This window comes from Salvelinus namaycush, chromosome 10, assembly GCF_016432855.1.
Source record: "Salvelinus namaycush isolate Seneca chromosome 10, SaNama_1.0, whole genome shotgun sequence".
Lineage (NCBI taxonomy): Eukaryota > Metazoa > Chordata > Actinopteri > Salmoniformes > Salmonidae > Salvelinus > Salvelinus namaycush.
In genome coordinates this window covers 35,360,289-35,387,989 of record NC_052316.1, presented here as the reverse complement: position 1 = coordinate 35,387,989, position 27,701 = coordinate 35,360,289, and the positions used below count along the sequence as shown (strand labels likewise).

Below are 27,701 nucleotides of genomic sequence, written 5' to 3'. Positions count from 1 at the left end.
TTGGACAGAAAATTTCTGATTTTTGCAATGTTACGTAGATGGAAAAAAGCTGTCCTTGAAATAGTCTTGATATGTTCGTCAAAAGAGAGATCAGGGTCAAGAGTAACGCCGAGGTCCTTCACAGTTTTATTTGAGACGACTTTACAACCATCAAGATGAATTGTCAGATTTAACAGAAGATCTTTGTTTCTTGGGACCTAGAACAAGCATCTCTGTTTTGTCCGAGTTTATGTCTGAAACACAGGCTTCTAGCGAGGGCAATTTTGGGGCTTCACCATGTTTCATTGAAATGTACAGCTGTGTGTCATCCGCATAGCAGTGAAAGTTAACATTATGTTTTCGAATAACATCCCCAAGAGGTAAAATATATAGTGAAAACAATAGTGGTCCTAAAACGGAACCTTGAGGAACACCGAAATGTACAGTTGATTTGTCAGAGGACAGACCATTCACAGAGACAAACTGATATCTTTCCGACAGGTAAGATCTAAACCAGGCCAGAACTTGTCCGTGTAGACCAATTTGGGTTTCCAGTCTCTCCAAAAGAATGTGGTGATCGATGGTGTCAAAGGCAGCACTAAGGTCTAGTAGCACGAGAACAGATGCAGAGCCTCGGTCTGACGCCATTAAAAGGTCATTTACCACCTTCACAAGTGCAGTCTCAGTGCTATGATGGGGTCTAAAACCAGACTGAAGCATTTCGTACACATTGTTTGTCTTCAGAAAGGCAGTGAGTTGCTGCGCAACAGCTTTTTCTAAAATTTTTGAGAGGAATGGAAGATTCGATATAGGCCGATAGTTTTTTATATTTTCCGGGTCAAGGTTTGGCTTTTTCAAGAGGCTTTATCACTGCCACTTTTAGTGAGTTTGGTACACATCCAGTGGATAGAGAGCTGTTTATTATGTTCAACATAGGAGGGCCAAGCACAGGAAGCAGCTCCTTCAGCAGTTTAGTAGGAATAGGATCCAGTATGCAGCTTGAAGGTTTAGAGGCCATGATTATTTTCATCATTGTGTCAAGAGATATAGTACTAAAACACTTAAGTGTCTCTCCCGATCCCAGGCCCTCGCAGAGCTGTGCAGATCCAGGACAGCTAAGCCCTGGAGGAATACGCAGATTCAAAGAGGAGTCCGTAATTTGCTTTCTAATGGTCATGATCTTTTCCTCAAAGAAGTTCATGAATTTATTACTGCTGAAGTGAAAGCCATCCTCTCTTGGGGAATGCTGCTTTTTAGTTAGCTTTGCAACAGTATCAAAAAGAAATTTTGGATTGTTCTTATTTTCCTCGATTAAGTTGGAAAAGTAGGATGATCGAGCAGCAGTGAGGGCTCTTCGATACTGCACGGTACTGTCTTTCCAAGCTAGTCGGAAGACTTCCAGTTTGGTGTGGCGCCATTTCCGTTCCAATTTCCTGGAAGCTTGCTTCAAAGCTCGGGTATTTTCTGTATACCAGGGAGCTAGTTTCTTATGACAAATGTTTTTCGTTTTTAGGGGTGCAACTGCATCTAGGGTATTGCGCAAGGTTAAATTGAGTTCCTCAGTTAAGTGGTTAACTGATTTTTGTCCTCTGACGTCCTTGGGTAGGCAGAAGGAGTCTGGAAGGGCATCAAGGAATTTTTGTGTTGTCTGAGAATTTATAGCACGACTTTTGATGCTTCTTGGTTGCGGTCTGAGCAGATTATTTGTTGCGATTGCAAATGTAATAAAATGGTGGTCCGATAGTCCAGGATTATGTGGAAAAACATTAAGATCTACAACATTTATTCCATGGGACAAAACTAGGTCCAGAGTATGACTGTGGCAGTGAGTAGGTCCAGAGACATGTTGGACAAAACCCACTGAGTCGATGATGGCGCCGAAAGACTTTTGGAGTGGGTCTGTGGACTTCTCCATGTGAATATTAAAATCACCAAAAATTAGAATATGATCTGCTATGACTACAAGGTCTGATAGGAATTCAGGAAACTCAGAGAGGAATGCTGTATATGGCCCAGGAGGCCTGTAAACAGTAGCTATAAAAAGTGATTGAGTAGGCTGCATAGATTTCATGACTAGAAGCTCAAAAGACGAAAACGCCATTTTTTTTTTTGTAAATTGAAATTTGCTATCGTAAATGTTAGCAACACCTCCGCCTTTGCGGGATGCACGGGGGATATGGTCACTAGTGTAACCAGGAGGTGAGGCCTCATTTAACACAGTAAATTCATCAGGCTTAAGCCATGTTTCAGTCAGGCCAATCACATCAAGATTATGATCAGTGATTAGTTCATTGACTATAACTGCCTTTGAAGTGAGGGATCTAACATTAAGTAACCCTATTTTGAGATGTGAGGTATCACGATCTCTTTCAATAATGGCAGGAATGGAGGAGGTCTTTATCCTAATAAGATTGCTAAGGCGAACACCGCCATGTTTAGTTTTGCCCAACCTAGGTCGAGGCACAGACACAGTCTCAATGGGTATGGCTGAGCTGACTACACTGACTGTGCTATTGGCAGACTCCACTAAGCTGGCAGGTTGGCTAACAGCCTGCTGCCTGGCCTGCACCCTATTTCATTGTGGGGCTAGAGGAGTTAGAGCCCTATCTATGTTGGTAGATAAGATGAGAGCACCCCTCCAGCTAGGATGGAGTCCGTCACTCCTCAGCAGGTCAGGCTTGGTCCTGTTTGTGGGTGAGTCCCAGAAAGAGGGCCAATTATCTACAAATTCTATCTTTTGGGAGGGGCAGAAAACAGTTTTCAACCAGCGATTGAGTTGTGAGACTCTGCTGTAGAGCTCGTCACTCCCCCTAACTGGGAGGGGGCCAGAGACAATTACTCGATGCCGACACATCTTTCTAGCTGATTTACACGCTGAAGCTATGTTGCGCTTGGTGACCTCTGACTGTTTCATCCTAACATCGTTGGTGCCGACGTGGATAACAATATCTCTATACTCGCCAGTTTTAGCTTTAGCCAGCACCATCTTCAGATTAGCCTTAACGTCGGTAGCCCTGCCCCCTGGTAAACAGTGTATGATCGCTGGGTGATTCGTTTTAAGTCTAATACTGCGGGTAATGGAGTCGCCAATGACTAGGGTTTTCAATTTGTCAGAGCTAATGGTGGGAGCCTTCGGCGTCTCAGACCCCGTAACGGGAGGAGTAGAGACAAGAGAAGACTCAGACTCAGACTCGCTACATAATGGGGAGAACCGGTTGAAAGTTTGTCGGCTGAATGAGCGACACCGGTTGAGCATTCCAACAGCATTTCCCTCCAGAAGCCATGAGAAAGTTGTCCGGCTGCGGGGACTGTGCGGGGGGTTTATACTAACGTTACTATCTGTACTTACTGGTGGCACAGACGCTGTTTCTTCCTTTCCTACACTGAAATTACCCTTGCCTAACGATTGCGTCTGAAGCTGGGCTTGTAGCACAGCTATTCTCGCCGTAAGGCGATCGTTCTCCTGTATGTTATGAGTACAGCGACTGCAATTAGAAGACATCATGTTAATGTTACTACTTAGCTTCGGCTGTTGAAGGTGTTGACGAACCATGTCCAGATAAAGCGTACGGAGTGAAAAAGTTGAATGAGGGAAAAAAGTTGCGATGGAAAAACTAAAAATATAAACGGTAATTAAAAAACAAAAACAAAACAAAAAAACGTAAAGTTGTCAGCTAGCAAAGTAAAGTAAAGTTGGCAGCAAAACGCACAGCAACACGTCTGCAGATTCAACAGGAAGTGACGTTACCAAGTGACGTTACCACACACCACAGATGATGCGTATGTGAGCTGTTGTACCTGTTACTATACCAGTAGATGCATATTAGCACATACGCTAATATGCTAAAATAGGCAAAAAATACTTACAAAATCTTCTTCTCGTAGGACCAAATTACACCATGTAGGCCAATGGTACATGTCTTATCTTAGTTTGAGACAAACTAAGGGATTGGTCAAAAGTTGTTGACAAATAAAAAATCTGATTTTAAGTGTCCATTTAAACCACTGTAAATCCACTCCAAGCAAGACTATGCCAACAAGTTACTGGTACAAACATACTGAGCCATACTGAGCTACTCTTGTAGAGGTCTTTTCCCAGCTATAGCTGTTGCATTGTTTTATATGAGAGATTAGCTGTTGTGAAACTCAGATTCATTGTTAGGTGTTAGAAATGTGAACAACATTCAAAACACTCTATCCTTTCAACAACGACTGTTGGAACTTTTGGACAAAACTAGTTTAGGAAAGCAAATTATGTCTTTGTTACCTGCCTCACTCTTGACAGATGTAGCCTACTGGAACAATATTATTGTAAAAAGACAGGAACCTTCCCGCTAGCCATGATTGTCTGAGGTAATGGATGGACTGGACATGTCGAGAGATGAGTTCAGATTGGTCTGCCATGTAGAACGTTTCTGTCTATAACATGAGCTGTTCAGTATATTTTTTTACTTTTTATTTTTTTATTTCACCTTTATTTAACCAGGTAGGCTAGTTGAGAACAAGTTCTCATTTACAACTGCGACCTGGCCAAGATAAAGCAAAGCAGTGCAACACAAACAACAACACATGGAATAAACAAGTGTACAGTCAATAACACAATAGAAAAAAAAGAAAGCCTATATACAGTATGTGCAAATGGTGTGAGGAGGTAAATAGGTAAATAGGCCATAGTAGCGAAGTAATTATAATTTAGCAAATTAACACTGGAGTGATAGATGAGCAAATGGTGATGTGCAAGTAGAAATACTGGTGTGCAAAAAAGCAGAAATGTAAATAAAAACAATATGGGGATAAGGTAGGTAGATTGGGTGGGCTATTTACAGATGGGCTATGTACAGCTGCAGTGATCAGTTAGCTGCTCAGATAGCTGATGTTTAAAGTTAGTGAGGGAAATATAAGTCTCCAGCTTCAGCCATTTTTGCAATTCGTTCCAGTCATTGGCAGCAGAGAACTGGAAGGAAAGGCGGCCAAAGGAGGTGTTGGCTTTGGGGATGGCCAGTGAAGTATACCTGCTGGAGCGCGTGCTACGGGTGGGTGTTGTTATCGTGACCAATGAGCTGAGATAAGGCGGAGCTATACCTAGCAAAGACTTATAGATGACCTGGAGCCAGTGGGTCTGGCGACAAATATGTAGCGAGGGCCAGCCGACTAGAGCATACAGGTTGCAGTGGTGGGTGGTATAAGGGGCTTTGGTGACAAAACGGATGGCACTGTGATAGACTGCATCCAGTTTGCTGAGTAGAGTATTGGAAGCTATTTTGTAAATGACATCGCCAAAGTCGAGGATCGGTAGGATAGTCAGTTTTACGAGGGTATGTTTGGCGGCGTGAGTAAAGGAGGCTTTGTTGCAAAATAGGAAGCCGATTCTAGATTTGATTTTGGATTGGAGATGTTTAATATGAGTCTGGAAGGAGAGTTTACAGTCTAGCCAGACACCTAGGTATTTGTAGTTGTCCACATATTCTAAGTCAGAACCGTCCAGAGCAGTGATGCTAGTCGGGCGGGTGCAGGCAGCGAATGGTTGAAGAGCATGCATTTGGTTTTACTAGCGTTTAAGAGCAGTTGCAGGCCACGGAAGGAGTGTTGTATGGCATTGAAGCTCGTTTGGAGGTTAGTCAACACAGTGTCCAAAGAAGGGCCAGATGTATACAGAATGGTGTCGTCTGCGTAGAGGTGGATCAGGGAATCACCCGCAGCAAGAGCGAGATCGTTGATATATACTGAGAAAAGAGTCAGCCCGAGAATTTAACCCTGTGTCACCCCCATAGAGACTGCCACAGGTCCGGACAACAGGCCCTCCAATTTGACACACCGAACTTTGTCTGAGAAGTAGATGGTGAACCAGGCAAGGCAGTCATTTGAGAAACCAAGGCTGTTGAGTCTGCCGATAAGAATGCGGTGATTGACTTAGTCAAAAGCCTTGGCCAGGTCAATGAAGACAGCTGCACAGTACTGTATTTTATCGATGGCGGTTATGATATCGTTTAGAACCTTGAGCGTGGCTGAGGTGCACCCGTGACCAGCTCGAAAACCGGATTGCACAGCAGAGAAGGTACGGTGGGATTTGAAATGGTCGGTGATTTGTTTATTAACTTGGCTTTCAAAGACTTTAGAAAGGCAGGGTAGGATGGATATAGGTCTATAACTGTTTGGGTCTAGAGTGTCACCCCCTTAGAAGAGGGGGATGACCGCGGCAGCTTTCCAATCTTTAGGGATCTCGGACGATACGAAAGAGAGGTTGAACAGACTAGTAATAGGGGTTGCAACAATGGTGGCAGATAATTTTAGAAAGAGAGGGTCCAGATTGTCTAGCCCAGCTGATTTGTACAGGTCCAGGTTTTGCAGCTCTTTCAGAACATCTGCTATCTGGATTTGGGTGAAGGAGAAGCTGGGGAGGCTTGGGCAAGTAGCTGCGGGGGGTGTGGAGCTGATGGCCGAGGATGGGGTAGCCAGGAGGAAAGCATGGCCAGCCGTAAAGAAATGCTTATTGAAATTCTCATGAAATTCATGTTTTAGTGCTGGTCGATGGCAGTCAGGTCTGGAGTGAACCAAGTGCTATATCTGTTCTTAGTTTTACATTTTTTGACGTTTTTTTTTAAGATACCATGAAGAACTGCAAAAGTGTTGCTAATCCTCTCCACTTTCTGGAGAACCGAGTTTTGAAATCAGTGGAATGCCAGTGGAAGCAGAATATGATAGCCAAGGAGATGGAGAAAGTCCAGGCGTTTGATTGCAAATATGCGGAGGGAGTTGAAAAGAGAACGCACAGAAAGCTGTTGTATAAAACACCTGTTTCTGGATTATATCTTCAAATGAAGGGCAACCATTGCATCCGTGACAGAGAGGGAGAAGCGTACATCCATGTATGCTTCTAATTTTGCAAGTTAATGCGTACTGTTAGCTAGCTAGCTAATGTTACCGGGCTGGCTGGTTCGCTTGCTAATTCTATGTGTATGATCTGAGTAGTAATATTATCTATATCTCAGAGTAATTTGCATTGCTAGTTATAGCCTAATGTTAGCTAGCTAACATTGAACCTAGTTGGTTAGCTTTAGCTACTTGTAGATTCATGCAGGGTAGTAATGTTATGAGATGGGATTATGGTTCATTATTTAGCTAGCTAGCTACATGTCTAAACAAAAGACTCCACTATGCATGTAACCATTTTACTGTACAGTTTACACCTTCTGTATCCTGTGCATGTGACAAATAAACTTTTATTTCATTATATATATTGTGTGTTTACCAGAGACGGTAATGTGAATAACAACATGACCTGCACCAAAGTCAAATTAGAATATAACGTTAGGCCAACGAGACAGTGTCCATGTTCTAAAATTCACCGGTAGAATGTCAAGCTTTTATTTCATCACAGTCACAACCGTAAGCTATTTTCTGTAATTCGTTTGCCATTAACTTATAAATAATGATCTTGTTGTGAGTTTATTTTCCTTTAATAATGAACACAAACTTGCTAAAGTTAAGACGTCAGCTATGATATGGTCATTATTTGATCTGGCTAGCCTGCTAACGTAACGTTAGCTAGCCAACAAGCTAGCCAATACATTGTTTATAAGGTTGCTTTTAGTTGCCTGGTTTGCTAGATTGATATATACTAAATACATTTTAAACAGATACACCAGTTATGCTATTTTGGACCACCAGGCTGCTGATGTCATGCAGCCTGTCATTTTTGTGTTTATACTTTTTCATAACTACAATGACAAGTTTGATGTCGAACGACAATAGAATGTTCATGATGTCACTGTGACAACTGTACACAGAAATGTCGATAGAGGTAGCATAAACCAGCCTTTAGTCTTGAAATCTTTGGTTGTTTAGTACACTACTGTACGCACTCTGTTTAGCACCTGGCCTCACATGTGAATGCTTAAAGAGATGGGTGGGGATATGGCTTAAGAGGGGGTTTTGTGCTTGATACTGTAGGCCTGTCTTACTGTCAGAGAAACACAGGAGCACCATTCAACATCCCACTAATCACACACCAAAGACATCCATGATAATATATGCTTTACATTGCGAACAGCAATTAAACTCTTTCTATTTCTAATAGAATGTAACCATTAACAAGCCAACCAGTGGGCAAAACTGACAATAAAATCATGCATCCTGGTGCACTGGACGTGAATACAAATTAGCACCAAGGACATCTATACTCTGTTAGGGAAGGCCAAATGAAGGCAATTCTGAACAGATGCACACTAGCGCGCTCACACACACAGACACACAGAGAGAGGTATAGTGTTTTCTTTGGAGATTGCGTTACAGTGGGGCGAGGAGAGAGAGAGAGAGAGGCGGGCTCAGTAATGGGGACTTACTTAAATACCTTGCAAGTCAACCAGCAAGACACAGAGCACTCAGCTGTTTGGATTGACAATAATATGGACGGATTGAAACTTCAACTGATCTAACATATTGTATAGTTGGCGTGTCTGCGCGTTTGGGGTCAGCATGAGCGGGGACTGCACGAGCTACTACAACGCAGAGAAAGTGCTCATAAAGGAGTTCATGTGCCCTAAACCGGACAACGATGCAGGAGCTCTTTTCTGCTGTGGCTTCAATGACATGAAATACTGTTGTGATGACCCCAACAGTTTTTTCCCATACGAGTATGGATACATGTGGTGGTTGAGGTAAGAATAAGAATGTAACTATGCTAATGTATAAGGAATGCCTATTACACTTTGCACTGCACTCTTTCTTTTATACAGTGAATTTCTCTCTGGCAACTCCCAAATGTGGTAGGTGTATTGGTGAAAATATGTATTGGTGTATTGGTAAAACGCAACTACAATGCTAGAAGCCATGCATCAATGGCTCCATCAACACATCACAGGAAGGTGCTTGTTGCATTATGTAAACCTATAAGTGAAAATGAATGCTGTCAAGTCCCCACATTAACATACTCATATAAAACAAATCTAATGATGATGAAGCCAGTGGATTTAAGAATAAGAACACACTCATTTACAGCGACCTTTGCAACATTGCAGTGTAGGAGAGGTGAAGACTTCAATAAGCAAATTAGTAGGAGCTGTGGAAAATTAGATGCTCTTGATATTGTGAGGATCCAGATCTGAGTTTCTACAAAAATGCATTGAAATGTCAGAGAATAGCCTACCAAAGTGCTAAACTTGAAGGGAATTTTGTATTTGGGTCTTTTTTAAATTGAATTTCAACTTGATGTCACAGATAGGTCTGCAAAATGCTTTGACATATGAAATGAGTGTTCTAATGACAGTAGCATGCCATAAACACTTCCCATGAACACTTAATTGGATGTTTAGCCAGTGATACAAAAGCTATTATATGAGTCATTCAGAAGCTGTCAGAAGGCACATTGTACTACTGTACTATAACGTCTTCTTCACGATGTGAAGATGATGGAGCCAGCTGTTGAGTCTGTCAGGCAGGTAGTCATCATGTATAAAAGCCACCTTAAAGCACCAATCTGCAGTTCAAACAATAAACAGTTGAGGGATGCAGCTTGAGAAACTCTAGACAGAGCCATGGATGCAAGGACTGACCATCCATGAGATAAAAATGATAGTTTTAAGCATGTTTTGAAGCTAGAAAAGTGTTTGTTATCATTGACTTTGTTTACAAACATTGGAGTAAAACAAAAATCAATGGCTATACATATATCATTCGGTTAACCTGTCTCGCCCCCCCGTTCCGCTAGCGGAACTCCTCCCACATTCCACTGAAAAGGCAGAGCGCGAAATTCAAAAAATATTTTTTTAGAAATATTTAACTTTCACACATTAACAAGTCCAATACAGCTAATGAAAGATACACATCTTGTGAATCCAGCCAACATGTCCGATTTTTTAAATGTTTTACAGGGAAAACACAATATATATTTATGTTAGCTCACCAACAAATAGAAAAAAGCACAGACATTTTTCACAGCACAGGTAGCAAAATCAAAATCAACCAAACTAACCTAGAACAAACCAAAGAAACCAAGAAACAACTTAATCAGATGACAGTCTTATAACATGTTATACAATAAATCTATGTTTTGTTCGAAAAATGTGCATATTTGAGCTATAAATCAGTTTTACATTACTGCTACCATCATAGCTACAGTCAGAAATAGCACGGGAGTAGCCAGAGTAAATACAGACACCAACGTCAACTACCTAATTACTCACCATAAAACATTTCAGAGAAATATATGGTGGATAGCAAATGAAAGACAAAGATCTTGTGAATACAGCCAATATTTCCGATTTTTGAAGTGTTTTACAGCGAAAACACAATATATCGTTATATTAGCTTACTACAATAGCTATCACACAACAGCATTGATTCAAGGCAAACGGTAGCGATAGCACAGTTCGACAGATATATGAAATAGCATCCCAAATTGGGTCCTTATCTTTGTTGATCTTCCATCAGAATGTTGTACAAGGGGTCCTTTGTTCAGAACCGTCTTTGTTTGGATCCAGAACGAACTATTTCCCTCTTGAATTTGCAAGCACACTGGCCGTGCGGCGCTAACCTCTCCTTCTTGAACAAATTCCTCCAACGCATCACGTCTAAAGTCCCGAATAAATTTCAATAATATAATTAAACTATATTGAAAAAACATACTTTAGGATGATATTGTGACATGTATCAAATAAAATCGAAGCCGGAGATCATATTCACCTATAACGACGGTTTTCCAGGAGGCGATTCCAGGTCCAACTTCGCGCCTTCCAAAAAAAAATAATGGCGGACCTCTCACTCCAAGAGGTTGTATTCAATCCCAGAACGAGATAATCAAGTCATTTCTGCTCTCACTTCCGCATGACACCCAGGGGAAGGTGTATGACGTGTTTCTACAGTCATAAGTGACATGCCCTTTTATAGACAAGCTCTTGAAGAGAGACCTCGCTTTTGGAAATCTCACTTCCGGATAGGAAATGGGCTGTAAAAAGAGTTCTGTTTCACTTAGAGAAATAATTAGAACGGTTTTAGAAACTAGAGTGTTTTCTATCCAATATTAATAATAATATGCATATTGTACGAGCAAGAATTGAGTACGAGGCCGTTTAAATTGGATACGATTTTCCCCAAAAGTGAAAACAGCACCCCCTGTCCTTATTAACAGTCTAAAAATTAATGTAGCAACTGCGGATTGCTCCTTTACTGCATTATTCAGTTATTCACTTATACAGGCTTTTTAATATTTCCATGGAGTCAGTCCTTCAAACCACCCAACATTATGAGGGGGTTCCGTTTTCTCCTACAAATACAGTAGTATCCTGTAGCGATATTGTGTTTGAGCAGTAGCTGTCTTACAATCTTTCATTCACATGGTAACAAAACGCCTGGCTATCCTGTAGTGTTTGTGATATTGTATAGTTGTAGTTCAATGTTTTTAATAAAAAGGCTGCGAGGCTCCCTGTGAGGCTCCCTACGAGGCTCCCTATGTGGCTCCCTGTGAGGCTCCCTACGAGTGAGCTGCTTTAAGGCTCCCTGTGAGCTGCTTTAAGGCTCCCTGCGAGAATCATTGCGAGGTTCCCTGTGAGCTGCTTTAAGGCTACTTATGAGGCTCCCTGTGAGGCTCCATGTGAAGCTCCCTATGAGGCTCCCTGTGAGGCTCCCTGCGAGGCTCCCTACGAGGCTCCCTGTGAGTGAGCTGCTTTAAGGCTCCCTGTGAGCTGCTTTAAGGCTCCCTGCGAGAATCATTGCGAGGTTCCCTGTGAGCTGCTTTAAGGCTACTTATGAGGCTCCCTGTGAGGCTCCATGTGAAGCTCCCTATGAGGCTCCCTGTGAGGCTCCCTGCGAGGCTCCCTGCGAGGCTCCCTATGGGCTGCTTTAAGGCAACCAGCAATGGGGAAGGTTACTGTCAACAGCATCTGTAGGAGTTAGTACTTAGACATATAGAGACAGATATCACACTATTGAGCAAAAGACAGGTGTACATTAGAATATAAGAGGAGAAGGCAATTCGTGAGTGCATTTGCCATTCTGGTAAAAACAGGAAACTAAGACATAACAGACATAATGGCCAAAGCCATAAAAAGCATAAAGGCTTAGGGTAAAAAGGAAGAGGCGACACTTAAAGTACATTGTCTATTGTCTAGGACAGGAAACTAAAGCAAGGCCATAAGTGTAACGGCTGTCAATGTCGTTCTCCTCCTCGGACGAGGAGGAGCATGGATCGGACCAAGATGCGGAGTAGTAGGTATTCATGTTTTAATGGCAAACCAACAAACACTACAAATTAACAAAACAACAAACGTGACTAACCTGCAACAGTCCTGTGTGGCCCAAACGCTGACACAGGAACAAACACCCACAAAACACCAGTGAAACCCTGGCTGCCTTAGTATGACTCTCAATCAGAGACAAACGATACACACCTGTCTCTGATTGAGAATCATACCAGGCCGAACACAAAAACCCAACATAGAAATAGAAAACATAGACTGCCCACCCAAAACTCACGCCCTGACCAATAAACACATACAAAACAAGAGAAAACAGGTCAGGAACGTGACAATAAGTGCATAGAATGGCTGGACATACCGAGGTCAGAGGGACACACAAAGGAGGGGGCCAGCCAAATGACCAACAGATGGACTATAGGCATAATACATATTTATTTTAGGACACGAGAGGGTCTTGGCACCATTGTAATCTAATCAAGAGCGGATACAGGCGTTATTGGGCATGAACAAGCAGGAAGTTTGAAATGAAAGATAATAGTGACAGACGGACTAAGGGAAGGAACTTCATTTGCATATGGGATGGACTCATTTGATGTATGTGTATAAGAACAGAGCCAGTGCTTATGGAAGTTGGTCTTTTCCGCGGACTGACACGGCGTCTGATATTTTATATTAAAAGCCTATATTGAATTTACAAGTTCTTGTAAGAGTGTTATATTTCTGAGGCGATTATCCACGACACATCCCCTCTCCTTCTGATCTAGTTCTATAAATAGATCACAAGGGCAACCTGTGGAGAAAGAAAGTAATTTTGAAAGGGCTTCCCGTGGACCTGTGGAGAAAGAAAGTAATCTTGAAAAGGCTTCTTGTTGACCTGTGGAGGAAGAAAGCCATCTTGAAAGGGCTTCCTGAGGATTCCACAGTGAATGACTGATCATAGAGAGATCACATGAACAAGGGTTGCTGCTGTGAAAGAAGTGAAAGAAGTCCTTACAGAACTGAACATAAAAGTTTATGATTTTAATCCCATGGCAGAGAGCAGAGAGTGATGCAGGTGTTCATAAGTGTTCCTTTGATACCTTGGTTAACTTCTCTAGGGTAGGGGGCAGCATTCGGAATTTTGGATGAAAAGCATGCCCAAATTAAACTGCCAGCTACTCATCCCCAGAAGATAAGATATGCATAGTATTAGTAGATTTGGATAGAAAACACTCTGACGTTTCTAAAACGGTTTGAATCATGTCTGTGAGTATAACAGAACTTATTTAGCAGGCGAAACCCCGAGGACAAACCATTCAGATATGTTTTTTTGAGGTCACTCTCTTTTCAATGGATTTTCATTGGGAAAACAGATTTCTAAGGGACCTGCTTGCAGTTCCTACCGCTTCTACTGGATGTCAACAGTCTTGAGAAATTGGTTGAGGTTATTCCTTTGTGTAATGAAGAAGTATGGCCATCTTGAACGAGAGTCACTCGAGGTGTCCTGTTAGATAGAAGCGCGTGACCAGAAAGCTAGCTATAGTTGGTTTTAATCCTGTATTGAACACAGATCATCACGTCTTCAATTTTATCGATTATTAACGTTAAAAAATACCTAAAGTTGTATTACAAAAGTAGTTTACAATTTTTTGGCAAAGTTTACAGGTAACCTTTGAGATATTTTGTAGTCACGTTTGAGCAAGTTGGAACCGGTGTTTTCTGGATTAAACGCGCCAAATAAATGGACATTTTGGATATATATATCGACGGAATTAATCGAACAAAAGGACCATTTGTGATGTTTATGGGACATATTGGAGTGCCAACAACAGAAGCTCGTCAAAGGTACGGCATGAATTATATTTGTATTTCTGCGTTTTGTGTCGCGCCTGCAGGGTTGAAATATGCTTATCTCTCTTTGTTTACAACGGTGCTATCCTCAGATAATAGCATCGTTTGCTTTCGCCAAAAGGCCTATTTGAATTCTGACATGTTGGCTGGATTCACAACCAGTGTAGCTTTAATTTGGTATCTTTCATGTGTGATTTAATGAAAGTTTGATTTTTATAGTAATTTTTATAGTAATTAATTTGAATTTGGCACTCTGCATTTTCTCAGGCTTTTTGCCAAGTGAGACAGTAGTGTCCCGCCTAAACTCAGATTTTTGGATATAAATATGAACTTTACCGAACAAAACATACATGTATTGTGTAACATGAAGTCCTATGAGTGTCATCTGATGAAGTTCATCAAACGTTAGTGATTCATTTTATCTCTATTTCTGCTTTTTGTTACTCCTCTCTTTGGCTGGAAAAATGGCTGTCTTTTTCTGTGACTTGGCTCATACCTAACATAATCGTTTGGTGTGCTTTCGTCGTAAAACCTTTTTGAAATCGGACACTTTGGCTGGATTTACAACAAGTGTATCTTTAAAATGGTGTAAAATACTTGTATGTTTAAGGAATTTAAATTATGGGATTTCTGTTGTTTTGAATTTGGCGCCCTGCAGTTTCACTGGCTGTTGACGAGGTGGGACGCTACCGTCCCACATACCCTAGAGAAGTTAATAACAGGAAGTAGAAAATTATACATCAGGCTTAGGTTAGACTTTACTATGTGCTTGTGTGTGAGTGTCTGTTTGTGTGTGTGCGTGTGCGCGTGCACGTGCCAAACATAATATAAATCTCAAAATAATCTGTTGCTGATCCTAATGCCTTTTCAAAAAGCTGCTCTGTGTCTTTTTCAGACTCATTCATCATTATTGTTAAGTTGTGGCACTGGCATCTTGTAGCAACAGTGATCTGTCTTCATAAACCACTATAGGCTCTTTCAGAATGCATATTAAATGCACTTGTAATTGATTGATAATATTCCACCTGACTAGGCACTGATACAGGATAACTATTCCCTCCACTCTCTTGTGCTTTAAGTTTTAGGTGAGACTTAATTGATTTGATTGATTTAACAGTCAATTAGTTTGATTGAAGTTGTTTTCTTAGGTGCTTTGCATTTTGGGTAAAAAAATGAAGAAAGCTCTAGTTTCTGATTGGGAATGAAACACCAGTCAGTCAAAGCAGAAATGAAAAGTAATGGCAAATAGTCTGGTATAATTTCAAATTAAAATACTTAGAGGCAGTGATTGTAGATATCATAAAAGTTTTTTTTTCATCAAAGGACTTTTCTTCTCATTTCAGTGGAATGCATGTGTCAGCAATGCATACAGTGGAAGAATTTCATTTGAATTTGAAGTTGAACGTTGTCAAAGTGGAAATTATGTTTTGCCTTTGATCACACTCAACAGTCTCTCAGCTACTGCTTCACAACTTCTAAAACATATGATAACATTTTCAAACGTCAAAAAAAGTTTATATCTTTGAAAGTGCATAGAAGAAGTTAAATATCTCTTGTTTTCTTCCTCTCCTATTCTCTCTTTCATTTGTCTGCTGTACTTTATATTCCCTTTTCTCTTTCATTCGTTCCATGAAATTCTCTCTCTCGCTCTTGCTCTCTCTGTCTCGCTCCCTCTCTCTGTCTCTGTCACTCTGTCTCTCTCTCGTCTTTCTCTCTCTCTATCGCTCTCTCACTCACACTCCCTCTCTCTATTCCTCCCCTCTTCTCACCCACTCTGTCTGACAGTCTGGGAGCGTTGGTTGGCCTGTCCATAGCAGCTGTGGTCCTGCTAGCGTTCATCATCACTGTCTGTGTCCTGTGCTATCTGTTCATTGCGACCAAACCCAGAGGCCTTGACAACGGACTGCCCCTCATAGCACCAGGTATGTCACCAACTGTATGACCCACTATTACAAGGCAAGGGTCGTATTCACGACGCACCAAACGGAAGAAAACTGAAACAGGGAGGGACTACCTGTTTTCGTTTTCTGTTAAAAAGCGCTTTGCTACGTTGTGCCCCAATGAATAGGACCCATGCCAAAAGAGCCTATAGAATCCAATATAGTATCATATGTTCATTTATCCCACCCTCAAGGTGCTTTAATGCTACAGTATATGATGGAAACAGAAGATATGAACAGAAGTAAAGCTCATCTCTATGGAAATAATTTTAATTTGACATGCCAGAAGGGCTTGGGGCATCTGTCTTCTGTGGTTCCAGTAGCACTCAGATTCAGATTGGAATGACTTCTGGTGTATAGGATGCAGTAAGATGGCCATTCCTTAGTACAGTAGGAACAAATAACATTGAAAACAGGGACTGATTATGAATGCTCTAGCAAAGGGCTCCTACAGTGGCTCAATGACTTTCCACTTATCTGGAGGCCACACAGGCAGAATAACCTCCAAGCCTTAAAATCCATTATCATCCTAGATACCAAGGTTGTACTTAATATAAGTAGCCTTCTTACAATAAAAGTTCATTGTGAGAAAGAGAGTGAGAGCGTCAGTATAACATGTGTGTGTGAGCAAATTAAGTGAGTGTGTGTGTTGAAGTGTCAGTGTGCGTGAGTGTGTAGAGTCCTGTGAGTGTGCATAGAGATAAAAATACAAGGGTAATGTCACGTTCTGACCATAGTTCTTGTGTGTTTTGCTTGTTTTAGTGTTGGTCAGGACGTGAGCTGGGTGGGCATTCTATGTTGTGTGTCTAGTTTGTCTGTTTCTATGTTTGGCCTAATATGGTTCTCAATCAGAGGCAGATGTTTTGTGTTGTCTCTGATTGGGAATCATATATAGGTGGCTTGTTTTGTGTTGGGGTTTGTTGGGTGGTGGTTTCCTGTCTTTGTGTTTTCTCTGCACCAGCTAGGACTGTATCGGTTTGCCACATTTTGTTATTTTGTAATTGTTAAGTGTTCACGTTTATCGTCATTATTAAATATGTTGAGCACAAACTACGCTGCGTCTTGGTCCGATCCCTGCTACACCTTCTCTTCTCGTGAAGAGGAGGAAGGCTGCCGTTACAGGTAAACTCAGATAGTCCGTGTAGCCATTTTGTTAGCTATTTAGCAATTTTATGGCTTGGGGATTGAAACTGTTCAGGAGACTGTTGGTGTCAGACTTGATGCACCAGTACCGCTTGCCTTGCGGAAGCAGAGAGAATAGTCTATGGCTTGGGTGGCTGGAGTCTTTAACAAGTTTTGTCTGGTAGAGTCATTGTAGGGCAGATCACGGTTGGATCTTCCCCTGTAATCCGTAATGGACTATAGCCCCTGTCACATGCGGCAGGTGTCGGCACCTATGTAATATGATTCCATCTTTCCTATATTGTCCTTTTGCTCGTTTGATGACTTTGTGGAGGTCGAAGCAGGAATTTTTGTACTTGTCTGCGATACCCCTGTGGGGAACCTTCACTGTGGGGACAACGTTGCTGATGCATTTCCTAATGAAGCCGGTGACAGAGGTGGTTAGCTTTTCGATGTTATCGGGGGGAGTTTCGGAACATATTTCAGTCTCCGTTAGCAAAGCAGTCCTTTAGCATAATCTCTGATTCTGATGACCAATTCTCAACAGAGCAAGTTACTGGTACTTCCTGTTGGAGCTTCTGCTTGTAAAACAGGAAACAGGAGTACAGAGTCATGATCTGATTTGCCGAATGGGGGATGCAGGAGTAGGACTGTGGCGGTCAAGAAATTGTCACCCGGTGATTGTCAAGACTCACTAATTTACCGTTAATTAGCTTAAACACATTTAGCATCTCCTGACTTCCATGCATAGCATACAAGCCACTGATTCAGAGCTTTGGAACATCTACATTTTAAATAGTCTAATAAATGCATTTAATATATAGCCTACACCATCACAATAAATCGCACAATAGACAGATACTTTGTGTTGTAGACTACAGGAAAAGGAAGACCGAGCACGCCCCCATTCTCGTTGACGGGGCTGTAGTGGAGCAGGTTGAGAGCTTCAAGTTCCTTGGTGTCCAAATTGCCAACAAACTAACATGGTCCAAGCTAGAGGTCGACCGATTAATCGGCATAGTTAATTAGGGCCGATTTCAAGTTTTCATAACAATCGGTAATCAGCCTTTTTGGACGCCGATTATGGCCGATTACATTGCAATCCACGAGGAAACTGCGTGGCAGGCTGACCACCTGTTACGCGAGTGCAGCGTCAAAAGGACCTTGTGGCTGCAAGGAGCCAAGGTAAGTTGCTAGCTAGCATTAAACTTTTTTTATTTTTAAAATTTTATTTCACTTTTATTTAACCAGGTAGGCCAGTTGAGAACAAGTTCTCATTTATAACTGTGACCTGGCCAAGATAAAGCAAAGCAGTGCGACAAAAACAATGACAGAGTTACACATGCGATAAACAAACTTACAGTCAATAATACAGTAGAAAAATAAAATATAATCTGTATACAGTGTGTGCAAATGAAGTAAGGAGGTAAGGCAATAAATAGGCCAATGGTGGGAAAGTAATTACAATTTAGCAATTTACACTGGAGTGATATATGTGCAGATGAGGATGTGCAAGTAGAAATACTGATGTGCAAAAGAGCAGAAAAACAAATATGGGGATCAGGTAGGTAGTTGGTTGGATGGGCTATTTACAGATGGGCTGTGTACAGCTACAGCGATCGGTAAGCTGCTCTGACAGCTGACGCTTAAAGTTATTGAGAGAGATATAAGTCTCCAACTTCAGGGATTTTTGCAATTCGTTCCAGTCATTGACAGCAGAGAACTGGAAGGAAAGGCGGCCAAAATAGGTGTTGGTTTTGGGTGGGTATTGCTATGGTGACCAGTGAGCTGAGATAAGGCGGAGCTATACCTAGCAAAGACTTATAGATTACCTGGAGCCAGTGGGTTTGGCGACGAATATGTAGCGAGGACCAGCCAACGAGAGCATACAGGTCGCAGTGGTGGGTTGTATATGGGGCTTTGGTGACAAAACGGATGGCACTGTGATAGACTGCATTCAATTTGCTGAGTAGAGTGTTGGAGGCTAATTTGTAAATGGCGTCGCTGAAGTCAAGGATCGGCAGGATAGTCAGTTTTACGAGGGTAAGTTTGGCAGCATGAGTGAAGGGGGCTTTGTTGCAAAATAGGAAGCCGATTCTAGATTTAACTTTGGATTGGAGATGCTTAATGTGAGTCTGGAAGGAGAGTTTACAGTCTAGCCAGACACCTAGGTATTTATAGTTGTCCACATATTCTAAGTCAGAACCGTCCAGAGTAGTGATGCTAGTCGGGCGGGCGGGTGCGGGCAGTGATCGGTTGAAGAGCATGCATTTCATTTTACTAGTATTTAAGAGCAGTTGGAGGCCACGGAAGGAGAGTTGTATGGCATTTAAGCTCGTTTGGAGGTTTGTAAACACAGTTTCCAAAGAAGGGCCAGATGTATACAGAATGGTGTCGTCCGCGTAGAGATGGATCAAAGAATCACCCGCAGCAAGAGCGACATCATTGAGATATACAGAGAAAAGAGTCGGCCCGAGAATTGAACTCTGTGGCACCCCCATAGAGACTGCCAGAGGTCTGGAAAAGAGGCCCTTTGATTTGACACACTGAACTCTATCTAAGTAGTTAGTGAACCAGGCGAGGCAGTCATTAGAGAAACCAAGGTCTGTTGAGTCTGCCGATAAGAATGCGGTGATTGACAGTGTCGAAACAGTACTGTCTTTTATCGATGGCGGTTATGATATAATTTAGGACCTTGAGCGTGGCTAAGGTGCACCCGTGACCAGCTCGGAAACCAGATTGCATAGCGGAGAAGGTACGGTGGGATTCGAAATGGTCGGTGATCTGTTTGTTCACTTGGCTTTCGAAGACTTTAGAAAGGCAGGGCAGGATGGATATAGGTCTGTAACAGTTTGGGTCTAGAGTATCTCCCCCTTTGAAGAGGGGAATGACCGCGACCACTTTCCATTCTTTAGGAATCTCAGACGATACGAAAGAGTAATAGTAATTTTATCTTATAAAAAAACAATCAATCTTCACATAATCACTAGTTAACTACACATGGTTGATGATAATACTAGATTAACTAGCTTGTCCTGCGTTGCATACAATCAATGTGGTGCCTGTGAATTTATCATCGAATCACAGCCTACTTCAACTTCGCCAAACGGGTGATGATTTAACAAAAGATAATTCGCGAAAAAAGCACAATCGTTTCACAAATGAACCGACCCATAAACATCAATGCCTTTCTTAAAATCAATACACAGATGTATATTTTTTAAAACCTGCATATTTAGTTAAAAGAAATTCATGTTACCAGGCAATATTAACTAGGGAAATTGTGTCACTTCGCTTGCGTTCAGTGCAAGCAGAGTCAGGGTATATGCAACAGTTTGGGCCGCCTGGCTCGTTGTGAACTGTGTGAAGACCGTAATTAATTTGCCAAAATTGTACATAATTATGACATAACATTGAAGGTTGTGCAATGTAACAGCAATATTTAGACTTAGGGTTGCCACCCGTTCGATAAAATACGGAACGGTTCTGTATTTTACTGAAAGGAGAAACGTTTTGTTTTCGAAATGATCGTTTCCGGATTTGACCATATTAAAGACCAAAGGCTCGTATTTCTGTGTTTATTATATTATAATTAAGTCTATGATTTGATAGAGCAGTCTGACTGAGCGGTGGTAGGCAGCAGCTGGCTCGTAAACATTCATTCAAACAGCACTTTACTGCATTTTGCCAGCAGCTCTTAGCAATGCTTGAAGCACAGCGCTGTTTATGACTTCAAGCCTATCAACTCCCGAGATTAGGCTGGCAATACTAAAGTGCCTATAAGAACATCCAGTAGTCAAAGGTATATGAAATACAAATGGTATAGAGAGAAATAGTTGATGCGTCATAATTCCTATAGTAACTACAACCTAAAACTTCTTAACTGGGAATATTGAAGAACTGGGAATATTGAACCACCAGCTTTCATATGTTCTCATGTTCTGAGCAAGAAACTTAAACGTTAGCTTTTTTACATGGCTGTCACGTTCCTGACCTTATTTCCTTTGTTTAGTCTTTATTTAGTTGGTCAGGACGTGAGCTGGGTGGGTATATTCTATGTTCTGTGTTTCTATGTTTAGGTTTGTCATTTGGCCTGATATGGTTCTCAATCAGAGGCAGGTGTTTTTCATTGTCTCTGATTGGGAACCATATTTAGGTAGCCTGTTTTCACTATTGGTTTGTGGGTGATTGTTTCCTGTGTCAGTGTTTGTGCCACACGGGACTGTTTTGGTTAGATTTACTTTTGTTATTTTGTATTGTGTCTTCAGTTTATTATATCAAAACCATGGACACTTACTACGCTGCGTCTTGGTCCGATCCCTGCTACACCTCTTCAGACGAAGAGGAGGAAATCTGCCGTTACAATGGCACATATTGCACTTTTACTTTCTTCTCTAACACTGTTTTTGCTTTATTTAAACCAAATTGAACATGTTTCATTATTTATTTGAGACTTAATAGATTTTATTTATGTATTATATTAAGTTAAAATAAAAGTTAATTCAGTATTGTTGTAATTGTCATTATTAGAAATATATACATAAAAATAGGCAGATTAATCGATATCGGCTTTTTCTGGTCCTCCAATAACCGGTATCGGTGTTGAAAAATCATAATCGGTCGACCTCTAGTCCAAGCACACCAAGACAGTCATGAAGAGATTACTACAAAACCTATTCCCCCTCAGGAGACTGAAAAGATTTGGCATGAGTCCTCAGATCCTCAAAAGTTTTACAGCTGTACCATCGAGAGCATCCTGACTGGTGGCATCACAGCCTGGTATGGCAACATCTCGGCCTCTGGCCGCAAGGCACTACAGAGGGTAGTGCGTACGGCCCAGTACATCACTGGGGTCAATCTTCCTGCCATCCAGGACCTTTATACCAGGCAGTGCCAGAGGAAGACCCTAAAAATGGTCAAAGACTTCATCCACCCTAGTCATAGACTGTTCTCTCTGCTACCGCATGGCAAGCGGTACTGGAGCACCAAGTCTAGGTCCAAGAGGCTTCTAAACAGCTTCTACCCCCAAGCCATAAGACTCCTGAACATCTAATCAAATGGCTACCCAGACTATTTGCATTGCCCACCCCCTCTTTTATGCCGCTGCTACTCTGTTATCTGTGCTTAGTCACTTTAATAACTCTACCTACATGTACATATTACCTCAATTACCTCGACACCGGTGCCCCCGCACATTGACTCTTTACCCCCTGTATATAGTCTCGCTATTGTTATTTTACCTCTGCTCTTTAATTACTTGTTCCTTTTATTTCTTAATCGTATTCATATTTTTAAAACTGCATTGTTGGTTAGGGACTTGTAAGTAAGCATTTCACTGTATTTGGCGCATGTGACTAATAAAAGGTGTTTTGATTTGATATGTGGTAGTGGAGTAGGGGCCTGAGGGCACACACTTAGTGTGTTGTGAAAATTGTATAACTGTCTTAACTTTGCTGGACCTCAGGAAGAGTAGCTACTGCCTTGGCAGCAGCTAATGGGGATCCATAATAAATACAAATATAAATGTCAGAGTGATTAGAGGGACAACAGAGTGCTGAGTACCAAGTTTGGTAGGCTACTAATGACCATCAGCAGCATCAGAACTTGGAGAAGCCTAATTATCATGACTAAACGGTCATGTGGAATTTGACTGCTGTCATGACTCGTAACCAGTGGTGGAAAAAGAACCCAATTGTCATACTTGACTAAAAGTAAAGATACCTAAATAGAAAATGGCTCAAGTAAAAGGGAAAGTCACCCAGTAAAATACTACTTGAGTAAAAGTCTAAAAGTATTTGGTTTTAAATATGCATATCAAAAGTAAATGTAATTGCTAAAATATACTTAAGTATCAAAAGTAAATGTATAAAAAAAAATCTAATTCCTTATATTAAGCAAACCTGACGGCACCATTTTCTTGTTTTTGTTATTTACGGATAGCCAGAGGCACACTCCAACACTCAGACATCTTTACAAACTAAGCAGTTGTGTTTAGTGAGTCCGCAAGATCAAAGGCAGTAGGGATGACCAGGAATTTTCTCTAAGTGCGTGATTTTGACAATTTTCAGGACAGCTAAGCATTCAAAATGCAACGAATACTTTGGGTGTCAAGGAAAATCTATGGAGTAAAAATTACATTATATTCTTTAGGAATGGAGAGAAGTAAAAGTTGTCAAAAATATAAATTGTAAAGTAGAGAGACCCCAAAAAACTACTTAAGTAGTACTTGGAAATATTTTTACTTAAGTACTTTACACCACTGCAGTGTGGCGATAATATGGTGGTCACCTTAACAGCCCTACACTGGAGGGCCTTGTATGCTTGCTTGTGGGTAGAGTAACAGTGGTCTAGGACTTTATCAACACTGCTGGCGAAGGAGACGTGTTGATGGAAGTTGGGCATTACGTGTCTTAATGGCGTGGAATTAACATCACCGGCAACAAGGAAATCAGCTTCTGGGTGCAAGTTTACCTGCTTGTTTATAGCCTCGTACACTTTAAGTGCCAGGTGGAATGTGTACAACAGTCACAATAACAGCTGAAAACTCCCTCGAGAGGTAGAAGCGTTGGCATTTGACCATCGGGTGAACAATGGTTCTAGACTTCCACTGCGCTTGATTAAGCTCAGAATTTGTTGTTGATGAAGAGGTAAACCCCTCCCCCTCTCGATTTCCCTGACTGGATAGCCATAGAGGAAGCCTGCAGGAAGCCAGAAAGCGTCTGTTAATAGAAAAGTTCACAGTTAATTTCTTCCCACACCTGCTGAGAATTGTTTGTGTGTGCGTTTCTGTGCGCATGCGTGTGTGCGTGGTTGCCTCCAACCCACGCCTGTACCTTCCTTCACCCTGGAGGTACATGGTCACCCAACACTCTGCCTAAGTTACTTAACGAGTCTAAAGCCCATGGTACGCTGGCAAGAACTGGGGAGGATCCTTCTAATCCTTCTCTTATTCAAAAATATTTTCTATGATCTTGAACATGCCTTGGCAAAGTATTCAAATGCACATTTTTCACATTTTGTAGCCTTGGAGCCTTCAATTTGTGCAGCACATTTGAAACATGACCCTGTGTGAAGCGTACATTCTAATTTGTTTTTATTTCTCACGTGTTTGTATTTTATCTTATATTCTTACCTTTGATATACTGCATTGTTGGGAAAGAGCTTGCTAGTAAGCATTTCACTGTACTGTTTACACCTGCTGTATCCTGTGGACGTGACAAATAAACTCAGATTTTTATATGCATAAACTGAACTGGGTGAATACTTTTTCAAACTGTGTGTATATTTGTGAGTGTCTGTTTGTGTGCCTGCCAGGCCAGAGCAATAACAAAATATACCCACTGCTGCCATGCTGAGAAAAACAATGAATGCTGCGTAGCCCTTGAAATGTGATGGGGAACCAGAAGAAAACACAGCCAATCCACAGTGGAGTGTACTACTGATGTTAATCCTCTGCGATCAGTTTCATAGTGGGGGATGAAACTGAGCTGATGTTGAAAGGGACGGCTGTCTGCTCGTAATTGTAATGTAGATTCATGCAAGGGCTAAGATTTGATTTGCTGCATTCAGAGTGCCTTTCGTTAACTACACAACTCTACTCTCAAAATGAAAGCGTCACTAACCAAAAAGAAAATGTTAGTCTGAAAATCAAAAAGCGTTATTTGAGATTAAATTCTGTAGCATTCTCAAAGTAAGGACTCAGGGTAGTCAATTCCATATGAAAGTCTATCTCACTCACAAACACTCACTCTCAATATGCACAGTTTGACCAGTCGAGCAACGTCAACCAATAACTCCCATTGTGATTGCCTTTGTCTGATTGGTAAAGTGAACAAAATCCATTGGCTAACTGGCTACAGAGATCATGGAGTTTGAGGTTTTTATAGTGAAAAGAAAGCCCTTAGAATTGAATTAGATGTTGGACAAGTCGATTATTTGTCACTCTGTGTAATCAGTTCATGTGAAAGTAGACTGATTCATTTTATAAGATGGTGTACAGGATGTCCCTAATAATAATAGTGAAAGATTGATTTTTCCTATGACATGTCAAATATATCTTTAGACAGTGTCTATTTAGGATTCCTCCTTGTCCTTTCCACTTGATATATATAAGGATTTCAGTTAGCTATCCAATTGTATGCTTTCCAGCATGGCTAGTCAGAAACCATATTTTTTATGAATAAGAAGCTACTGGTTCTGGAGTATAATGAAAATAACTAACACTCAATATCAGTCAGCAGATATTTATAACATTTTAGAGCGGGGACCCATAGAGAGAAAAGCTCTCCGTCTCATAGTAATGTATTACATGATTCTTCATCAGACACAAAATACAAAATTTAACTAATGTGAAAACATTGTATTTTCAGGTGCTGAACCCAGTCCACGAGAGGGGCCGAGTCGGAGTCACCCCAGTAGCCCCCCTACGGGTCCCCAAGGGTTTAAGAAGCACTTCTTGAGTGGTAAACTGGACTGTGACAACCAGCCTCCAGATCCAGACCGCCTCTTCCAGAGGTGTTTCATGGCCACCGTCACCACCATCAATGTGGAGGGGTCCTCATAGACTGGCCTAGGACTCTCAAACCAGTATAGACTGGGAGGAGAGGAGGATGGCTGTGTAAGAGCCGGAGAAGATAGGAGCATTAAATCAGACTGACAATGCATCTACTACCAGGACTCTCTTTCTCTCTCTTTTTCTCTCTATTTTTGTCCCCTCTTTAAAGGTCCAATGCAGCCTTTTACAGTATATCTCAATATCACATGATTTATGGGTAATAATTAAGTATCTTACTGTGACTGTTTTCAATTAAAATGGCCAAAAATATGCAAAAATAGCTTCTTAGCAAAGAGCAATTTCTCAAGCAAGATTTTTGCTAGGACTGTCTAGGAGTTGCCTGAGTGGAGAAGGGAACACTGAAAACTAGCTGACATTGGCAAAGAGGTTTGGAACTCTCTTTCTTATTGGGCTGTTAACTAATTTACCGCCTGGTGATGTCACCAGGCAGGCCAAAACATTTCAGGCGGTCTTTTCAAACAGCTCTTACAATTAAAGGGCATTATCATCATTTCCACAATTTCACAGTATTATTCCAATCTCAAAGTGTGGAAATATATATAAAATACAGGAAAAGGGACTGCACTGGGCCTTTAACTCTCTCATACCTCCCACTCTCTGTCGGTAATAATTTGTGGCTGTCCAACTGTCGTTCTGTTGCAGCTCTGGTGAAGCTATAGGGGAAGGGTAAAGGAAGGGTAAAGGAAGAGAGGGGAAGGGTAAAGGAAGAGAGGGGAAGGGTAAAGGAAGAGAGGGGAAGGGTAAAGGAAGAGAGGGGAAGGGTAAAGGAAGAGAGGGGAAGGGTAAAGGAAGAGAGGGGAAGGGTAAAGGAAGAGAGGGGAAGGGTAAAGGAAGAGAGGGGAAGGGTAAAGGAAGAGAGGGGAAGGGTAAAGGAAGAGAGGGGAAGGGTAAAGGAAGAGAGGGGAAGGGTAAAGGAAGAGAGGGGAAGGGTAAAGGAAGAGAGGGGAAGGGTAAAGGAAGAGAGGGGAAGGGTAAAGGAAGAGAGGGGAAGGGTAAAGGAAGAGAGGGGAAGGGTAAAGGAAGAGAGGGGAAGGGTAAAGGAAGAGAGGGGAAGGGTAAAGGAAGAGAGGGGAGGGTAAAGGAAGAGGAGGCTAAAGGTGAGTAGAGGAGGGTAAAGTTGGGGAGGGGAGGGTAAAGGAAGTGAGGGGAGGGTGAAGGGAGGGGAAGGGGAGGGGGAGGGGAGGGTAAAGGAAGGGAGGGTGAAGGAAGGGAGGGTGAAGGAAGGGAGAGGGGGTGAAGGGAGGGGGGGTAAAGTTAGATTAGATTTAGATCAAAACAAATCTCCTCGCATGATGACATATGAAACTTGATTTGCCTGGAAGCTAAAAAATCTAATCTGTATTTGTATAATCCAAGAAGTCAGTACTGTACCTCCAAGACACTTCATTATAGGCCATGAGATTGGTTAATTTGACAGCTTTCTGGTGCATATCATGAGTATGAACTGTTCTGTCTAAATGATGCAGTATGAGTCATCATCGTTTCATGGGCCTATATGTCTCTGCGTGGGTTGACACAAACATATTGAAATTCAAACATGCTATGACTAACTCTGCGTTGTGGTAATGTCATAACATCATGCGTGTAAAACATTTTTTTATCCACAAAACACAGGGAAAAGCACATTAAACAATCACTCCCCCCGCCCAAAAATACTATACCATACTATGAAACGAAGATAAATTATATAAAGAATGATAGTAAAAAGCTTTGGGGCACCTTAAATTAAATTTTGGGGAAAAAAGCCAACTCGGCTCCATCATTCATTGAATCAGATGGCCCATGCATCACAAAGCCCACTGATATTGCAAACTACTTTAATGACTTTTTCAATGGCAAGATAAGCAAACTTAGGGATGACATGCCAGCAACAAATGCTGACGCTACATATCCAAGTATATCGGACCAAATTATGAAAGACAAGAATTGTACTTTTGAATTCCGTAAAGTCAGTGTGGAAGAGGTGAATTTTTTGTTGTTGTTGACTATCAACAATGACAAGCCACCGGGGTCTGACAATCTGGATGAAAAATTACTGAGGATAATAGCAGACGATATTGCCAC

At 41.5% G+C, this 27,701-nt stretch overlaps 1 protein-coding gene across 1 annotated transcript; it reads left to right on the top strand.

Moving 5' to 3' along the window:
* Positions 1–8,405: 8,405 nt before the first annotated feature.
* On the top strand, positions 8,406–26,063 carry LOC120054978 (protein shisa-like-2A). Its single transcript, XM_039002781.1, has 3 exons — positions 8,406–8,636; positions 15,786–15,922; positions 25,432–26,063. Exons 1-3 carry the CDS (start codon positions 8,455–8,457, stop codon positions 25,623–25,625), a joined length of 513 nt encoding a protein of 170 aa, XP_038858709.1. The 5' UTR covers positions 8,406–8,454; the 3' UTR covers positions 25,626–26,063.
* The last annotated feature ends 1,638 nt before the right edge of the window (positions 26,064–27,701 follow it).

Coding starts and splice junctions, on each gene's coding strand:
- LOC120054978 (XM_039002781.1), top strand. CDS start 8,455: ATGAGCGGGGACTGCACGAGCTACTACAACGCAGAGAAAGTGCTCATA. Junction 8,637..15,785: donor GGATACATGTGGTGGTTGAG/GTAAGAATAAGA, acceptor TCTGTCTGACAG/TCTGGGAGCGTTGGTTGGCC. Junction 15,923..25,431: donor ACTGCCCCTCATAGCACCAG/GTATGTCACCAA, acceptor TTGTATTTTCAG/GTGCTGAACCCAGTCCACGA.